Here is a 21,537-nt window from a genome sequence, read left to right as displayed (position 1 = left end):
GGGTGGGAGAAGCTGGCGGGGTGGGGTCCGGGTCGTTGTAAACAGCGACTCCTACAGTTCGGTCGGGGGCGCCTGCTAAGCGCGGATAGGACTTGAGGGGGATAGTGTGATCCTCCACACGCTACGCCCTCTCAATGAGAATCCGCGCTGCCAGGTGAAAAGAAGCGGTGATTGGCTGGACGTGTGTCGGAGGAAGCACGTGGTAGCCTCCACTCTCCCAGATGATCTGACTGTGGGGGGTAAGTGCGCAGCGACCAGGAAGGGACTGGGAATTGGCATACGACTAACATTGGGATGGGAGAAAATCGGAGGAAATGGAGGGGAAAAAGACAAAAAAAAAAAAAAAAAATAAGAAATAGTCCCCCCGGCAGCTGATTGATTGATTGATTAAACCCCTTTAGACCTAAAACGCCTGCTAAATAATGCATTATATGCCTGTATATACCACAAATGTGTTTCCCGGTTTCAATGGGTTAAAGGTGCTATAGATAACATTCAGCCACTAGATGTTGCACAAGACCACCAGCATGGCATGTATCCAATCAGGTGCCTTCCACGTGGGGAAATGGGAAGTAGGGAGGGGATGCGTGAATACTTTCCCTAAGCGGGTTGTACTTCCGCGTTCGGTTTGCGCGATCTGATTGGCCACTGACGTTTCTGGTCATGTGACATGTGCGCCAATCGTGTGACGCCTAGTTCTGCCACCGGTTAAGCTTAGGCACTCTTTCGAAGTTGGTTAAGGTTAGAGTTTGTCTTAGAGCAGGGCGATAGAACGCCAGCCCTGATTCCAAACTCTAACCTTAACCATCTGCGAAAGAGTCGCCTAAGCTTAACCAGTGATAAACTAGGCGTTAGGTAGTTTGCAGGCGTTAGACCCGGAAATAGGCGCAGAACTAGGCGTAACACGATTGGCGCACATGTCACATGACCAGAAACGTCAGTGGCCAATCAGATCGCGCAAACCGAACGCGGAAGGTACAACCCGCTTAGGGAAAGTATTCACGCGGAGGGCATACATGCACGCAACATGTAAACAACAACATTGATTTTGGACCCACAACATTTTTTAAATTATAAATAATGAAGGAATACTTTGGGGGGGGGGGGGGGGCAATACTTTGTTCATTACTCTACATAAAAATCTATAGCACCTATAATAATAATAATAATATTTATAATAATAATAATAAAAATAACTAATAATAATAAAATATAATAATAATAATATAATAATAATAATAATAATAATAATAATACATCAATTGTATGGGAGATGGTGGAAGAGAAGGAGAGAACATGTGTCTGCCTGTACATGACCAGCGTACAGTGGCTGAAGCCACACTGCCCTTACAGCTGTGTTACTAAACACACAATATGTCGTCTTACTGATTGTTAATCTCATTAATCTCACGGTGGGATGACAGGGTGATCTGGTAGCTCGGCCGGCTATGCTGTATACATGATGTCATATGTCCACGTGTATCAGCCAGCCCTATCACACACACACACAATTAAGTCATGTTGCTGGCTGCTACATTCCATTGTCTAGGATGAACAAAATAAAATAAATCACCATCACTCTTTTGTGACTCTTCATGCAGCTGATTTAAAGCAGAGGATCTGCGGGCGTCAACAAGTTACATTAAGACATTTTAAATGTATATGGGAGCACTTCAGTGGCTGCTTAAATAAATAAATAAATAAAACATGCTCACTCTGAATTATAATTACCTCAAAGTCCTTTGAGGAAACCACACCTGCTTAATAATCTGTACAACAGAAGCATGTGAAGCGGTGAACCACTGCAGCCCCGCAGCCTCCTCCTGGAGCCTCACTGTCTCCAACACCATGACTCTCCTTCAGACGTGTTTTCTATTGTTGTTTTTCTATCTCCGTCTTTCCCCTCAGTTTTCTCTCTACACTTGGCACATACAATACATTATGACATGATCTGCCATATGTATTCTCCAGGGTAATCATTACAGGAACACGCCAACTTTTATGGAAAAGGCTATTGTGGAAATAAGGCCTACACAATGTTCAATCCACACAATAGTGGCAATAAGGCCTACACAATGTTCAACCCACACAATAGTGGCAATAAGGCCTACACAATGCTCAACCCACACAATAGTGGCAATAAGGCCTACACAATGCTCAACCCACACAATAGTGGCAATAAGGCCTACACAATGTTCAACCCACACAATAGTGGCAATAAGGCCTACACAATGTTCAACCCACACAATAGTGGCAATAAGGCCTACACAATGTTCAACCCACACAATAGTGGCAATAAGGCCTACACAATGTTCAACCCACACAATTGTGGCAATAAGGCCTACACAATGTTCAACCCACACAATAGTGGCATAAGGCCTACCAATGTTCAACCCACACAATAGTGGCAATAAGGCCAACACAATCCAGTCCAGCAGGGTACAAAATAGTTACACGCCCAGCGCCATTGACTTGTAGATTTATTCTTTGGCGATTAGAATTTAACAAAATACACTGCATCTACCTATCTATAATGCCAAAGCAACAGATGGCGATGTACAACATGAAGGCATTTTCAACCAATGAGAAGGGTGAACCTGTGATATCCTGTTCAGGCTTTGTCACTCACATCCTGTTAGAAAAGTTTTTGACGCCATTGTTGTTGTCGTTAGCTTACATGCTAACGTTAATGGCAGCGACCATAGCATTGTGGCTAGGCTAGCTATCATCGCTTAATAGAGCTAGTGAATGATAAACAACGTTATTTAACATTGCAGAATGGGTACAATTACAATGCGCTCAATACAAACAATTGTTAAGGGGCCCAGGGTGTGTAGACTGTTGTAGTTTGAGCTAATTTACACCATGCTCCAAAAAAAATTAATATCTGCCGAGCGATGGGCGCGGGAGCGGGGAGCGCTCGATTCAAGGTGAGTGGGGAGCGAGCGGAGAGCGACTTGGGGGCGGGGTCACATGAGCGATTAGCGGAGCAATTCGTTTCCTTATATCGCTTCCTCCAGGGTTCCAACTTGTGTTGACAAAATGCAAACCCTGCTCAGCTACGGGGAATCAGCGCTCTCTCTCTAGACTAGAAAGGTGCACTCAGTAGAGCACTCAGTAGCGCACAGATGTATACCACACATAATAATAATAATAAAATAATAATAATAATAATAATATAATAATAATAATAATAATAATAATAATAATAATAATAATAATATATAATAATAATAATAATAATAATAATAATAATAATAATAATAATATAAATAATAATAATAATATTAGATTGGATTTGTAATGCACTTTTTGTTCACTGGGATCCCACGTGCTACACTACATGGTTAAAACAGTTAAAAAAATTGAAATAAAATAGTTATTAGTAAAACAAATAAAATAAAATACAGAATAAAAATAAGATAAAAATAGAACATAGTTAATTAAAAACATAGTATAAACTGACAATTTAAAAACAAAAGCGCAATAAAATTTAAATAAAAAGCTAACAGTCAAAGGCCTTTTTGAACAGGTAGGTTTTCAGGCTTGCCTTCTCTCTCTCTCTCTCTCTCTCTCTCTCTCTCTCTCTCTCTCTCTCTCTCTCTCTCTCTCTCTCCTCTCTATCTATCTATCATCTATCTATCTATCTATCTATCTATCTATCTATCTATCTATCTATCTATCTATCTATCTATCTATCTATCTATCTATCTCTATCTATCTATCTATCTATCTATCTATCTATCTATCTATCTATCTATCTATCTCTACCTCTCTCTCTCTCTGTTCAATGATTTAAAGTGGCCAAACGTTACAATATAAATACTAATTGGATTTTTGGCTAGTAAAAAATCTGCCCGGCTGGTAGTTTTTAAAATCTACCAGCCAAATGGCTGGTAAGTCAAAAAGTTAAGTTTGTTCCCTGCAGTCCAGGCTTTAAAAGATAGGCATTTCCACGGTGCGTCACGATGTTTGCAGAGCTATATCTATAATAATTTAATAATAATTTAGGACCTGCTCCGAGGTCATCAATTGGCACACATGCGATGCATGCATGCAATTCGTATCTGCGATTAACCCATCCCGTCGCCCTTCCCCCCCAAGGGCAGCCGGGAGCAGACAGGCGTCAACGTGAGCCGCGCCAGGGGACCAATCCAAGTGCTCCTGTCCGTCTTCGTCAAGGACGCCACAGCGTTAGCGATCTTGTTGTTGTGCATGTTTTTCCATTGGGTTTATCTTATCGGGGGGGAAACCCTTGCGAGCACGGGGAGAACATGCAAACTCCACACAGAAAGGCCTGGGAGATACCCCACCTGGGTAACTGGCATCATGGAAACCTGGTCCCCAAGCGGGAATCGAACCCTGGACCTTCTTGCTGTGAGGCGACAGTGTTAACCACTACACCACCGTGCCGCTGTCTATATTATAGCTATGGAGACATTACTATGGCTCATTTGACAGTCACTATCTCTCGTCCAATACTTTTTTCATGTATACGTTCGCGTGTTATCCCGTGGTGAATATTGTATAGTTTCATAGTGATCCGGGCTAATTCCTGGAAGCTGAGTTACGGAGCGCTATGTGCATTTTGGCATCAATGGGGGAGGGGGGGGGGGGGGTCGTTTTGTGATGCTCGGATTGTCAGCAACGGCATATGTTTTGGAGTACGTTACATATGATCGTTGCGATCGATGTGAAATCATTGTAGGATCAAAGTAGGTTTGATGTCATATTACCTTTGCTAGGAGGTATTACAAAATGAATATTCCAATTGTCTGATTGCGATTTCCAGTATTGATGTCCATCGGGTCCCTGACATGAAATAGGACAAACTATGCATCAAGTGTGCTGGACGCGTTCCAAGCCTTTCACTTGCCCGGGTACCATTTCTCCGCCCGGACCATATAAAATCACACAGTGTGAAATAAGGTTTCCAAGGGTAGGCAATACTGCCACCTAGCAGGATTCGGCCGGCATTGCAATCTCGAGGTCTCGGAATGAGTCCCAATGATACACTGAGGTCCGTGTGACTGTATAGAATATTAAAATCAAATAAATTAAAAAAACAATGAAAACGATCGAAAACCCAGCTTTTCTCGGGTTTTGGCACTCAACCGTTGGCGAGATAACCCGACTTTTTACCTGATTGCCGCTGACAGTGTTAATGAGTGATTGCCCTCAGCTGCCGTCATCATCAGGTAAATCAGAACACTCTACAGGAAAGGGCGGGCGGCAGCTGAGAATGGGAAAACCAAAAGGGGAATTATCATCAGGGTACGTCACAATGACCAAAAACATAAGGCAGCAATGAGACAAAACTGTCCCATGACTTACAAAACTCCATTTCCTTTCTTCTCCTGAAATGAAAACATGCTTCGCTCCTCTCCTCTCCTGTCAGGTTCTCGTCTCCGCCAGGAGGACGTCGCTCCGCGCATCGCGGAACACCCGTCGGACCTCATCGTGTCCAAGGGGGAGCCGGCCACGCTGAACTGCAAGGCGGAGGGCCGGCCGGCGCCCACGGTGGAGTGGTACAAAGACGGGGAGCGCGTGGAGACGGACCGGGACAACCCTCGCTCTCACCGCATGCTGCTGCCCAGCGGCTCCCTCTTCTTCCTGCGCATCGTCTACGGCCGCCGCAGCAAGCCGGACAACGGCAGCTACGTGTGTGTGGCCCGCAACTACCTGGGGGAGGCCGTGAGCCACAACGCATCTCTGGAAGTAGCCAGTAAGTGGTGGTTTCTGTGTGTGTGTGTGTGTTGGGTGGTGGGGGTGGCTCTGCTTTCTAACCTTCTGTTAAGGATAGTGTTGTCGAGGACCCAATTGCAGAACAGGACGAGGGGAGAATAGGCAGACGAGACGTGGAGCCAGGGGTGAAGTGTATAAAAAAATAGGCTTTTCTTCAAAAGGCAGCAACAGGCACAAAGGTAAAGGCACAGCCGAGCTGGCACGGAGAAAAGAGTAAACTGACTACAAACGAAAACCTAACCAAAAACTAACTGTGACACGAAAACAAAGATGAGCAGCAATAAAACATGGAACACTAGAATACCCTTACTACTTAACTGGAGCACAATAGAATCAGGAACAGAAACATCAACCAGGAACAAGGGCATGAAACACAAACAGCAACAGCAAACAATGAACCGACACAGGGAGGCTGGCAGACAACACAGATATACACAGACTAATTGACACATGAGGGTGATTGGGGACGAGACGCACCTGGGAAGGAAAACAGACTGAACACACTGGGGCAAAAGACTAAAGACACCACAAGGCCAAAACAGTAGCAGAAGCAGGGCCCGGCCCAGAAGTCAGGGTCACCACGGGAGCCGGAGAAGGGACAGGAGCAGCCGGGGCTACAGTAGCAGGGGCTAGCCTGGCAGTAGAGGCTGGGTTAGCTTCCTGGGCAGTGCTAGCTGCAGGGCCTATGCTAGCTGTAAGGGCTACATTAGCAATAGAGGCTGTGCTGGCTGCAGAGGCCCTGCCAGCAGCAGGGGCTATACTAGCTGTGGAGGCCTGGCTAGCTGCAGGGAACAAGCTAGCTGAAGGGGCAGTCCTAGCTGTGGGGGACAAGCTAGCAGAAGGGGCTACACTAGCAGCTGAGGTCATGCTAGCTGTAGAGGTTCTGCTAGCTGCAGAAGCTTGGCTTGCAGTAAGGGCTTTGCTAACCTTCCGAGTCTTGCTAGCCCTCTGAGATTTGCTAGCTGCAGGAGCTATGCTAACAGCCCAGTGGGCCGTGCTAGCTGAGGGAGCTACACATTTAGTGGGGCTAGCAGTAGGGGCCAAGGAGCCCACACAGACTCTCCTAACTGTGGGAACCACAGACTTAGCCGTGGGGGCCGTGCTAGCTGTGGAAGCTACGCTAGCAGTGGGGACAGTACTAGCAGTAGCTACACTAGCAGTTGAGGCTAAGCGAACAGTTGAGTCTGTGCTAGCTGTGGAGGCCTGGCTAGCCGCAGTAGCTACGCTAGCAGTGGAGGCCTGGCTAGCTGTGGAAGTTATGCTAGCAGCTGGGACCATGCTGGCAGTAGAGGCCTTACCAGCAGTTGGGACCATGCCAGTAGTAGAGGCTTGGCTGGAGGCTGGAATAGCTGTTTTATCCAGGTTCTGCCATACTCCTCCAGCTGTGGGGCCAGCTCAGGGTGCCACTCCCTGAGAGAGTAGAGCAGACGTAGAATGGCCTTCCTCTCCTCCAAGGAGGAGGAAGGTATATCACCCCTCCTAAACACCTCCAAGGCGCTCAAAGCCTCCCTCGTCCTGTTCGCTGGGTTCATACTGTTAAGGATAGTGTTGTCGAGGACCCAATTGCAGAACAGGACGAGGAGAGAATAGGCAGACGAGATGTGGAGCCAGGGGTGATGTGTATAAAAAAATAGGCTTTACTTCAAAAGGCAGCAACAGAGGTACACGACAAAGGCACAAACTTAAGGCATAGCCGAGCTGGCACGGAGAAAAGAGTGAAAATTCGCTACCCTTCCCACAGTTCTCACACCATATACACGGGTTATACCTCAATTCACAACTTTAACCCTTACAATGACAACAGCCACAATAATAATAAATAATAATTCATTACATTTATATATAGCGCTTTTCTAGACACTCCAAGCACTCCCCACAATGTAGGGTGGAAATACCCTCCTTCACCACCACTGGTAGCACCCAACCTTGGGCTATGCAGGCTCAATGGCTGCCATACACTGGCACCAGGCACACATCACACTACACACTGACTACCATACACTGGCACCAGGCACACATCACACTACACAATGACTACCATACACTGGAACCAGGCACACATCACACTACACACTGACTAGCATACACTGGCACCAGGCACACATCACACTACACAATGACTAGCATACACTGGCACCAGGCACACATCACACTACACAATGACTACCATACACTGGTACCAGACACACATCACACTACACAATGACTACCATACACTGGCACCAGGCACACATCACACTACACAATGACTACCATACACTGGCACCAGACACACATCACACTACACAATGACTACCATACACTGGCACCAGGCACACATCACACTACACAATGACTACCATACACTGGCACCAGACACACATCACACAATGACTACCATACACTGGCACCAGGCACACATCACACTACACAATGACTACCATACACTGGCACCAGGCACACATCACACTACACAATGACTACCATACACTGGCACCAGACACACATCACACTACACAATGACTACCATACACTGGCACCAGGCACACATCACACTACACAATGGCTGCCATACACTGGCACCAGACACACATCACACTACACAATGTCTACCATACACTGGCACCCGGCACACATCACACTACACAATGACTACCATACACTGGCACCAGGCACACATCACACTACACACTGACTACCATACACTGGCACCAGACACACATCACACTACACAATGACTACCATACACTGGCACCAGACACACATCACACTACACAATGACTACCATACACTGGCACCAGGCACACATCACACTACACAATGACTACCATACACTGGCACCAGGCACACAGCACACTACACACTGACTACCATACACTGGCACCAGGCACACATCACACTACACACTGACTACCATACACTGGCACCAGACACACATCACACTACACAATGACTACCATACACTGGCACCAGACACACATCACACTACACAATGACTACCATACACTGGCACCAGGCACACATCACACTACACAATGACTACCATACACTGGCACCAGGCACACATCACACTACACAATGACTACCATACACTGGCACCAGGCACACATCACACTACACAATGACTACCATACACTGGCACCAGGCACACATCACACTACACAATGACTACCATACACTGGCACCAGGCACACATCACACTACACAATGGCTGCCATACACTGGCACCAGACACACATCACACTACACAATGTCTACCATACACTGGCACCCGGCACACATCACACTACACAATGACTACCATACACTGGCACCAGGCACACATCACACTACACACTGACTACCATACACTGGCACCAGGCACACATCACACTACACAATGTCTACCATACACTGGCACCCGGCACACATCACACTACACAATGACTACCATACACTGGTACCAGACACACATCACACTACACAATGTCTACCATACACTGGCACCAGACACACATCACACTACACAATGACTACCATACACTGGCACCAGGCACACATCACACTACACACTGACTACCATACACTGGCACCCGGCACACATCACACTACACACTGACTACCATACACTGGCACCAGGCACACATCACACTACACACTGACTACCATACACTGGCACCAGACACACATCACACTACACAATGACTACCATACACTGGCACCAGGCACACATCACACTACACAATGACTACCATACACTGGCACCAGGCACACATCACACTACACAATGACTACCATACACTGGCACCAGGCACACATCACACTACACACTGACTACCATACACTGGCACCAGGCACACAGCACACTACACAATGTCTACCATACACTGGCACCAGACACACAGCACACTACACAATGACTACCATACACTGGCACCAGACACACATCACACTACACACTGACTACCATACACTGGCACCAGGCACACATCACACTACACAATGACTACCATACACTGGCACCAGGCACACATCACACTACACACTGACTACCATACACTGGCACCAGACACACATCACACTACACAATGACTACCATACACTGGCACCAGGCACACATCACACTACACAATGACTACCATACACTGGCACCAGGCACACAGCACACTACACAATGGCTGCCATACACTGGCACCAGACACACATCACACTACACACTGACTACCATACACTGGCACCAGGCACACATCACACTACACAATGACTACCATACACTGGCACCAGACACACATCACACTACACAATGACTACCATACACTGGCACCAGGCACACATCACACTACACACTGACTACCATACACTGGCACCAGACACACATCACACTACACAATGGCTGCCATACACTGGCACCAGACACACATCACACTACACACTGACTACCATACACTGGCACCCGGCACACATCACACTACACACTGACTACCATACACTGGCACCAGGCACACATCACACTACACACTGACTACCATACACTGGCACCAGACACACATCACACTACACAATGACTACCATACACTGGCACCAGGCACACATCACACTACACAATGACTACCATACACTGGCACCAGGCACACATCACACTACACAATGACTACCATACACTGGCACCAGGCACACATCACACTACACACTGACTACCATACACTGGCACCAGGCACACAGCACACTACACAATGTCTACCATACACTGGCACCAGACACACAGCACACTACACAATGACTACCATACACTGGCACCAGACACACATCACACTACACACTGACTACCATACACTGGCACCAGGCACACATCACACTACACAATGACTACCATACACTGGCACCAGGCACACATCACACTACACACTGACTACCATACACTGGCACCAGACACACATCACACTACACAATGACTACCATACACTGGCACCAGGCACACATCACACTACACAATGACTACCATACACTGGCACCAGGCACACAGCACACTACACAATGGCTGCCATACACTGGCACCAGACACACATCACACTACACACTGACTACCATACACTGGCACCAGGCACACATCACACTACACAATGACTACCATACACTGGCACCAGACACACATCACACTACACAATGACTACCATACACTGGCACCAGGCACACATCACACTACACAATGTCTACCATACACTGGCACCAGACACACATCACACTACACAATGGCTGAACGGCTCAGGAGACATGGATTGATATCAGCCAATTAAGGGGGGAGGGATGATTAGGTGGCCTTGATGACACAAAGGATAGGTTTAATTAATTCCATTGAAATCGATAATTTATTAGCAACGATGCAACAGCCTGATGCAGGCGGCTTGGGGAGGACGCACATGCGGTCCTGGGCAGGTGTGCGCTCAGTGGGGATCGGCGGAGGGAATGGAAAGGAAAGGGGACCTTTCACAAGAGCGCTCGTCTCTAACCGTTAGAGCAGGGGGACCAGGAAGGGGGACGGGATCACAGGAAATCTTCCCCGATGCCCCCCTAAAAGGGCGACGGAGCTGAGAATGTGGCCTTTAGACACTAGGGTTGGTTTTGAATTTGTACAGGTCTGAATGGGATGACAAGAAAGCATAATTAGACAAATAACATGTAGATGTAGAAGCAAGGATATATGGGATAACTTATAATCCTTATACTGACACTAATAGTTACCTATGCTTATCGTCGTTCTAAATATTACGATGGAAATACTTAAAAGCGTAAAATACACGAATGATCGGTAGATAAACAAAGACATTTGACCTTTTCTTTCGACAAACAGAACAGACAATGAGGACGGGACATTTATTTTTTGTATTTTTTTGTATTCTTTTTATTCTATTTATTTTTGGGGCTTTCTGTATTTCTTTTCACCCATCCCAATTCAGTCGTTATGCCAATTCCCTTCCTGGTCGTTGCACGCATTGCCCCACTGTCGGCCTGGGGAGGGTGTAGAACTACCACGTGCCTCCTCCGATACATGTGGAGTCGCCAGCCGCTTCTTTTCACCTGACAGCGAGGAGGTTCACGCTATTTCCCCCAGATCCAACTCCAGCTGGAAGGGAGGGGCTGAGCCCGATACCCCCACCTTAAATTTGAGAAGCTATGACAGCTCTTCAGCCCTGTTCTACAGCCCTGTGACAACTCCTCTCGCGAGTCGCGCTGTTTCTATGTACAATGAAAACTATGCGAGCAACGGGTCCAATGTGTCTAACATGCTATCCTCGCCATACCTGTATGCCCACGTTGCGGTAAAAACCTTAACTTAGCTGCTAACACTAACACTAACTAAGCTAACCCTGGAAACGCACAGGAGAAATCAGTTTAGTTCCAATAGTGAGGAAAGGGGTGGGGGGCTAAGCCTGTCTCTCTCCCCCTCTCTCCCTCTCTCTCTATCCCTCTTTCCCTCTCTCCCTCTCTCTCTCTCTGTACGTTCAATGATTTGAAGTAGTGTTACACTATAAAAACTGGATAGTTGATGATAATACATATTTCACTTCATTAGCAAAAATATTTTAAAATCATTAAGTCTGCTATAAGCTATTCTTCCTTTCTCGTGTGTGTGTGTGTGTGTGTTGTTTGTGTCTGTGTATACATTTACTATAGGCTACTCTTTTTTACATTGATTCGGCTAATTAGCTTTAACAATCCTGATTTCTGACCCTATTTTATTCAAATGGAATATATTGATTTAAATATGTATATAGCCTATATATAAACACACTATTTAAAATGTTTGGCCGATAAAAAATCTCTCTGGCTGGTAGTCTTTTTAAATCTAAAGCTAAAAAGTACATTTTGTTCCCTGTTTTTCAGCATTTAGCTGCAGGCATGGGTAGATTGTATGTAATGATAAACAATGTGATAATAATGGGCGGGTGTTATATTATTTCAAGATAATAAAGTAGCTATAATGTGTAACGTCCCCAGGGCCAGCCTCTGCTGGCCCGGTTATGAGAACGACATTGGACATTTCCTCCCTCCTGACAATGGTCGCCTACCTGGTCCCCTACCTCCTGACAGTGGTCCCCTACCTCCCTCTAGTGGCCAGACGAGCCAGTTGGTGCAGACATTGATTCTGCCCTTATTAACTCACATGCTTACTTTGATTAATGGGATGATTAATGGGATGTCACTGTGTGTATTGTTGTTGAACTTCCCCAGCCTGGTGTGAATTGGTTTCCCTGGTTAGTGTTGTTTGGTATATTGCTTTGTCTAGTAGTGGTTAAGTGTTGTTTTGGACTGGCCTGGCCAGCTGTTGCCAATCTTCATTAGTCTTGGTATTTAAGTGTGTGTCTTCCTCTCTTTCCTCGTGGCGTCATTGTCTCCAGTACCCTCCTTGTTACCCTCACTCACCGTGCCTCTCCCTCCTTGTTACCCTCACTCACCGTGCCTCTCCCTCCTTGTTACCCTCACTCACCGTGCCTCTCCCTCCTTGTTACCCTCACTCACCGTGCCTCTCCCTCCTTGTTACCCTCACTCACCGTGCCTCTCCCTCCTTGTTACCCTCACTCACCCGTGCCTCTCCCACGTCTTGCTTCATGTCCTTAAGTGTTGTAAGTAGTTTATGTATTCCGTTTTCGTTCCTCTTTGTTTTCCCGTGTCCTTCAGTGTTGTTTTGTCTTAGAGCCAGCTCGGCTGAGCCTTTGTATGTTCCGTTTTGTATTATTTCGTCCAAGCAAAGCCTTTATATATTTCCCCGTTACCCTGCCGTCTCTGCCTCCTCTCTTCCTGGTCTGCAACTGCGTTCTCACCCTCATAGCACCCCCAATCCTAACAATAATGTGTCAATAGATAAAAAGAACTAATGGCGTGTAGGTTACTCACCCTACACATGTACAGTAGGCATCCACACTACACAGCATTTATAGACATAAATAAACTTCATGGCTCATCTCCTACTCTGGCTATTCAGTAGGTGGTGTCAAAGAGGCAACTACCCATGTGACCTTAGTAAAACATTTAGAAATATGAAATTGCAATCGACAGATTAACAAAATAATCGTTAGTTGCAGCCCTGGCTGTTACCACTTGAAAATCCAACGTTGCCCCTCATCCCTGGGTAACACCCATCACCTTGTACCACCCGTCACCAAGGTAAATACTGTCTAGACCAGGGGTGGGCAACTTTGTATATGGTGAGGGCCACAAAATGTCCACAATCAATCTGGGGGGCCGCATTGTTTATCGGCAGTCCCGCCAGTAGTACCCCATCACTCAAATAGCCCTAATAGTCACAAGGTATATAAACAATTATAATTTGTTGTAACTTTGTTTTTATTCCATTTCAAATGCATTTAGTAATGCAATTTCAACTTTATGAATTTATAAACAGCTGAATTTAAAAGTATTGCTGTGTAACCCCAAATATATACAAAAATTATCAATTATAATTAAGGCTTCTAATAAAATAAATGTATGAACTTAAAGCCCACTGCTCAACAAACACAAAGCAGCATTCCTGCTGCATTTCACTACAACAGTAAATCAAAAGTGCAATAATAAATGATTTTGTTAAATGTATAAACTTTTATCCTGCTACTAAACAAAACATTATAACACTGAAATGCATGTTATGGATATGAAGCACTCAGGAATGTTTTGTTTAGTAGCAGGATAAAAGTGTATACATTTAACAAAATCATTTATTATTGCACTTTTGATTTACTGTTGTAGTGAAATGCAGCAGGAATGCTGCTTTGTGTTTGTGTTATTAGTGTTATCTGAACACTACAAAAGTAAACAAGTAAAGTGCAAGTAAAGTAAAGTGCAATACTACATGCCTCCCATTGACCCTTTATCAAACTGGCATGACATTCACCCTCGCCCCACAGTGGGTCAATAATGGTTATAATAATAATAATAATAATAATAATAATAATAATAATAATAATAATAATAATAATAATAATAATAATAATAATAATAATAATAATAATAATAATAATAATAATAATAATAATAATAATAATAATAATAATAATAATAATAATAATAATAATAATAATAATAATAATAATAATAATAATAATAATAATAATAATAATAATAATGGTCCCCTCTCTACACCTCTCCATCATCTCCCCCCCTCTCTACATCTCTTCATCATCTCTTCCCCCCTCTCTACACCTCTTCATCATCTCCTTCCCCCCCTCTACACCTCTTCATCATCTCCTCCTCCCCCCTGTCTTTAATGAGACACTTGTGGTCTCTCCATTTGGCGCACAATAGCAGGAATGTCAACTTCAATGTTTGTGCATGCAATCTGCATCAGATGAAATAATGTTTCATCCGACAGCCTGTTTCTCTACTTTGACTTGATGTGCTTCATGTTTGAGAAATTGCTCTCACATATGTATGTGCTCCCAAACATACTGGCCATAGAGAGGGCAAAGTCCCTGAGGAGTGGGAAGCGGGGCTCAGGTAGCAGTTTCCAAAACGAAATTCCCCTCTCATTTCTCTTTGCTTGAAAAAAAGGATCTGACTGTAGCTCGCACAGTTCAAGCTGCAACGGTGGGGGCTGCTCTGACACCGTAGCGGTGAGGGGGCCGGCAAACAGCGCTATCCGTGACTGCATGCCGTTGAAATCTTCAAACCGATCATTGAATTGCATTTGCAGTGTTTCAATGTCGCTCCTGTACTTTCCGACGGCTCAGCCATCGGATTTCTGTGTGTAGCTGCAAGTCGCCATAATCAGTGTCCATCTCTTCCAAAAAGGAGACAAACTTTCTATGGTTTAGTGACCTGTTGCCTCCACGAATTAGATTGGTAACCTTGGTAACCAAATCCATAACATGGCTGTAGTAGTCAAGCTTCTTGGCACAGAGAGCCTCCTATATCAGATCAAAAAAAAGAAAAACTATTTAACGACTCTCGCATATAATTTGACTACACTCGACTCGCATTGGTCATTATAGTGACCCACAATAGATGGAAATTATGTTAGCGAACTTACCTGATGTATAATGCAGTGCAGCATTGGACACTCAACGCCACTCTGCCTTAGAAGCCCGGCGAATCCTGTGTGTTTTTCTTTCATTGCCGGTGCTCCATCGGTAACAACAGCCGACAGTTTATCAAAACCCCCATATTGCTGCACGGCACTTTCAACAGCGTTTCATATGTCCACACTAGGGCTGACCCCTATTAGTCAAATAGTCGACTAATCGATCGAAAGGAGCCATAGTCGACTGCCAACTCTTCTTAGTCGAATACAATACAAAAAAATAAAAAAAATAAAAAAAATAAAAAAATAAAAAAATATTATAATTTTTTTTTTCTTTTTTTTTTTATTGGCCTGGGGCCGCATGGAACGTCGGTGAGGGCCGCATGCGGCCCGCGGGCCGCCAGTTGCCCCTCCCTGGTCTAGACTCTAGAGTCTAGACCATTCAGCATCAACCAAAGACAACAAATCCAGCAGTTGTGGAAATTGGTTGAAAAACTGTTCCAACAGGAGAAACACTAAAGACTCCTATACAAGACCCATCTGTAGTTATGTCTCTGTCTTTACTGTGCTGTCTTCTTACCACATTCTGCACCATAAACGAGTTAACTCGTTATTGGCCGCCATGCGTTGAGTGCCAGAAACGAGTTAACTTGTTTTTGGGATCGTTATTTCATTTATTCGCTATATCTATTCATAATTCATACTGCAGCCTCTGGTCAAATCAAATCAATCACATTTATTTGTAAGGCCCGACAACACACGTTAATGTCCCCATGGGCCGGACACGTCTTCTTTAAACAAGTCAAGAAGAAACATAACAATAAGTCAAGACCAAAACAAGAACACCATAAGGTCCAACAAATTTAAAATAAATGCAAATAAATGAATGAATGCAAGCACTCCCAGACATACCCCACGCAAAGGTAAGGAAAAACTCACTAAAACCTAGCAATAGGGAAAAATGCTCCACAGGCAGTGTAGGCGCCGTAATGGAGGTCTCTTTATTATGATTCAGTATTCTAGTTTTGTTGTATTATTAGTTGTACTGTCACTTTAGGTGGTGGGCGTGCTCACAGGGGTGTGGCGCTAATGGGAGCGTCTTATGGAATTTCATTCACCTTTCCACGTTGACAGTTCACAGAGGTTGACAGCTCACGGAGAGAGGGGGTGAGAGTTAGGAGAGCATATTATCTTTTGACCGCAATAACGCAATACCGCAAAGTGCAAATCGTATTTTGTTTGTCTCATGATGAAGCGAAAGAATAAATGCCTTAAAAGTATTTCCTGGACGTGGAACGGAGTTATTTCATGTCGCGCGTCAATTGTTTGAACTCCATCGCTCAGCCCCTCGGCACTATCTGTCTATGACAGTCTACTGCCGCAACATAGTCAAAAGATACTAAGCAAGCAAACAAAAGCGTTGATAAGAAGGAAATCAACAATATTGACATTACGGATTCCTCGAGTTGCCTTGGGGCGCTGATCTTGAGGGCATCACTGATCATCGCTGCATTGGAGGAGCGCGCCATCACTTCTGAAGGCCTGACACGCAGACCAGCAATAAGAAGCTAAGTAAATTGTTTTATTCAACTGTGAAGCCTTTCGTGTTAAAGAACACAGTGTGAATTAGTTACTTTGCTTGTCCATTGGGGATCGGTTTGTTGACTGGCTGCGTCGTCTTGCGCTCATGGACGTTGCGCGGCCTAAGCGGCAGCTAATTGATTGATGGATTGATTGTTCATTAAAGAGGACTGTGGATTATTGAATAATTGCACCTGAACACATTGAAAAATGGCATCGGGAGGATCAACTGTTGATACTAATGGCTCATCAAAAACGGATGGAAAGAAAAGAGAAATTACACTCACTGCCAAAGGCATGGCCTATAAATTGGAGACACTTCATAGTGAACGTCACGCAAATGTTCGCAAAATGAAAGGTCTTATGAAGGTATTAAAGCAGCTTATGGACGATAATGACAATGCTTCACAGGTGCAGTCTGAATTGGACAATTTGAACCAAATGGTTGAAGATACCACTCTGTTACACAAATCCGTAATCTCTTTAATTTCTGAAGAGGAACATGAAAAACAAAACGAATGGTTTGAAACAATATTAAAATGCAAAAAGGGATTCATGGATGATGTAAGGCAGTGGCTTTCTGAAACTGGGAGACAAAAATACAGTACAAGTGCCAATGTTTGTGTACATGATTTCCCCATACCTGTAACACAGCAAGTAACTCCTGTTGAAATACCTGATGAACACTGTGATGTAATTAAAGATGATGATGATGGAATCAAACCAAGTGACAGTGTGTCAAATTCTGGAAGCAGAGGTTCAGCCTATCGAAGCTCTGTTGGGCCTAGGTCTAACATCTCAACCACGTCTTCCGCACGCAAAGCTGAATCTGACATGGCAAAACAAATCTAATCTAATTGCAAAACAAAGGCTATTAAAAGATAAGCATGCAATAGAGCAAGAGGAAGAAGAAGAAGAGGAGCTGCTAAGGAAGAAAAGGGTACAATTAAGAACGCAGGAAGAAGAGCAAGAGGAGCAGCTAAGGAAGCAAAAGGAGCAAAGAAGGAAAGAGGAAGAAGAGCAAGAGGAACAGCTAAGGAAGAAAAAGGAGGAACTAAGAAAGAAGAAGGAGCAACTTGAACTTGACATGGAAATAGCTTCAGCAGCGGCTAAAGTCAATGTGCTAAGAGGCTCTGGAGGATCTCGTATTTCAACTAATATGTCTGTTGTATCTGATGGCATGAGTTCTTATTTCCGAAGAGGACAAAGGAATGTTCAGACACTCAGTACTGAAGAACAAACCGCTACAACCACAGATCAGGATCTACAACCACAACCCGAATTGTCAAGACACACAGGGGTCAAGGGACAAAGGACGTTACAGTGCCCTCAAGCACAGCCACGGATTCAGCACCAAAGCGTTCACCCTGCACCACAACAAGCAATCAGCAGCAGCAACATAATCACTGTTTTAGAGAAACAGAATGAAATAACAGCTTTGCTAGTCCAACAACAGTCTCTTTCATTCTTGCCTAAAAGAGACATTCAAATTTACGATGGTGACCCTTTACATTTTCACACCTTCATAAAGTCATTCGAGCACAGCATTGAACAGAAGACTGACAACCATATGGACTGCCTGTACTTCCTTGAACAGTTCACTAGGGGGCAGCCTCGTGAGCTTGTCAGAAGCTGTCAGCATATGGCTCATGACCGAGGGTATGTGAAAGCTAAGGCTTTGTTACATGAGCACTTTGGGAATGGACATAGAATTGCTTCTGCCTACATGGGAAAGGCTCTTTCATGGCCACCAATAAAATCAGAAGATGTCAGAGCTCTGCAAGCATACAGTCTCTTTTTGAGAGGATGCTGCAACGCCATGGAAGAAGTGGAAATGATGTACGAGTTGGACATGTCTGCCAACATGCTAGCCATCATTAGAAAATTACCTTACAAGCACAGAGACATATGGAGAACTGTGGCCTGTGACCTGCAGGAAAGGCGTGGCCATAGAGCTAGATTTCCTGACATTGTTGACTTCGTTGAACGACAGGTGAAAATTGCAAGTGATCCAGTGTTTGGCAATATACAGGACACACCATCAGCAGCAGCACCTAAGGATGTGAGGAAGTCCAGCAATCAACCATATACAAGGGCAAAGGAAAGTAGCTATGCTACCACCATTGCAACAATTGAAAGGAAAGAGGAACCTGGAACAAAGATGGAGAGAAGTTCATCTGGTACAAGGTCTTGTTGGTTCTGTGGAGGTGGACACACATTGGATATGTGCTTTCTATTGGAAAGGAAGGCGCATAGCGAGAAGATTGACTTCTTGAGGGATCATAATTTGTGTTTTGGCTGTTTGTGCATTGGGCACATAAGTAAAGAATGTAGGCAACGCCTCTATTGCAAAATATGCAATCTCAGACACCCTAGCATACTTCATATCTACCAAAGAGAGAAAGGAACAGATCAAAGGCCAGCCAAAAGAGAATCGGAGACAGCAATGGGCAGTGCTCCGATCTCTGTACAATCCAGTGGTCTTACAGGGGCCGGTGAGCAGGACTGTACACTCTCTATAGTACCAGTACAGGTCAAATCTAAAAAGGGACATGTTACAATGATTACCTATGCCTTCCTGGATCCCGGTAGCTCAGCATCTTTCTGCACTGAGCGGCTGATGAACAAGCTGAACGTCACCGGAAGAAGAACAAGCATTCTCCTTCGGACTATGGGCCAGGAGAAAGTGGTTAGAAGCCACGTTGTTTCTGATCTGGAAGTGGCTGCACTAGACAGTGACTTGTTTTGTGAGCTGCCTGACATTTACACACAGGAAAGCATGCCAGTCCACAGAGGCAACATTCCAAGACAGAAAGACCTTCAGAGATGGCCTCACTTGGAACATGTTTACATTCCTGAGATTGACTCTGGGATAGACCTGTTGATAGGAACCAACGTTCCCAAGGCATTGGAGCCATGGCAAGTTGTTCGGAGTGTGGACAAGGGTCCATACGCAGTCAAGACTGTGTTAGGTTGGACTGTGAACGGACCCCTCAGAGGAAGTGGAAATAATGAAACAACTTGTGGACAGCCAGATATCACAGTCAACAGGATCTCAGTTGCGAGCCTTGATGAACTATGGAGGCGGCAGCTAACGGTTGACTTCCCCGAATGCAGTCAGGATGAGCAGACAGGGTTGTCAAGAGAAGACTGTCACTTCATGGAGTGTGTTACAAAGTCTGCTAAATTGATGAACGGCCATTACAGTATTGGCTTACCTTTGAGGGAAAAGGATGTAAAGATGCCAAACAACAGGAAAGTGGCAGAACAGCGTACCCTAAGCCTCAAAAGGAGGTTTGATAAAGATGCTTTATTTCATGCCGATTACACTGCCTTCATGAATGACATCATTTCCAAGGGCTACGCAGAGGAGGTGCCGGCTGAGGATCTGGAACGCAGCGACTCCAAGGTATGGTATATACCACACCATGGTGTATACCACCCAAAAAAGAAAAGGATCAGGATCGTATTCGACTGTGGAGCAACATTCCAGGGAACAACGTTGAATGCACAGCTCCTACAGGGACCAGATCTTACCAGCACACTGATTGGAGTCATGACCCGATTCAGAAAGGAGCCTGTTGTACTCATGGCAGACATTGAGGCCATGTTTCACCAGGTCAAAGTACCAGCTGAGGATGCAGATCTATTGAGGTTCCTCTGGTGGCCGAATGGAGACCACAATCAGAACCTTGTAGAGCACAGAATGGTCGCACATTTATTCGGAGCTACATCCTCGCCAAGCTGTGCAAACTTCGCCCTCAGGAAGTGTGCAGAAGATCAACGGGAGCAATTCAGCCCTGAAGTAATTGACACTGTTCTGCACAACTTCTATGTTGATGATTGCCTTGTATCAGTGGCTTCTGATGAGGAAGCAGTAGCACTCTATCAAAACCTTCGTGCCCTTTGTGCTAAAGGGGGCTTTCAGCTCACAAAATGGATCAGCAACAGACGGACAGTGTTGGCTGCTATACCCACCCAAGATAGAGGGAAGGAAGTGAAAGATCTGGACTTGGACACAGACGCACTCCCCATGGAGAGAGCACTTGGCGTGCAGTGGTGCGTTCAGTCTGACACCTTTAAGTTCAAGATCATGATCAAAGACAGACCCTTAACCAGAAGAGGGATCCTCTCCACAGTCAGTTCAATTTATGACCCCTTAGGAATCTTGGCACCCGTGGTCTTATCCGCCAAAAAGATCCTTCAGGAGTTGTGCAGGAAAGAACTTGGCTGGGATGATG

The 21,537-nt window shown here is 45.0% G+C and overlaps 1 protein-coding gene across 1 annotated transcript in view; it reads left to right on the top strand.

Moving 5' to 3' along the window:
* Positions 1-5,400: 5,400 nt before the first annotated feature.
* LOC311232908 (roundabout homolog 1-like) overlaps positions 5,401-21,537 on the top strand; it is a gene marked incomplete at its 3' end in the record, with an annotated part of 169,519 nt that continues 153,382 nt past the window's right edge. The window contains 1 exon segment of the mRNA XM_084319743.1: positions 5,401-5,725. Coding sequence (XP_084175869.1) covers positions 5,584-5,725 — 142 coding nt within the window. The 5' untranslated portion in view covers positions 5,401-5,583.

This window comes from Notolepis coatsorum (genome assembly GCF_963971535.1).
Source record: "Notolepis coatsorum genome assembly, chromosome: 8".
NCBI classification, from domain to species: domain Eukaryota; kingdom Metazoa; phylum Chordata; class Actinopteri; order Aulopiformes; family Paralepididae; genus Notolepis; species Notolepis coatsorum.
Note: the sequence above shows the minus strand (reverse complement) of the source record. Positions and strands in the feature narration are given on the sequence as shown.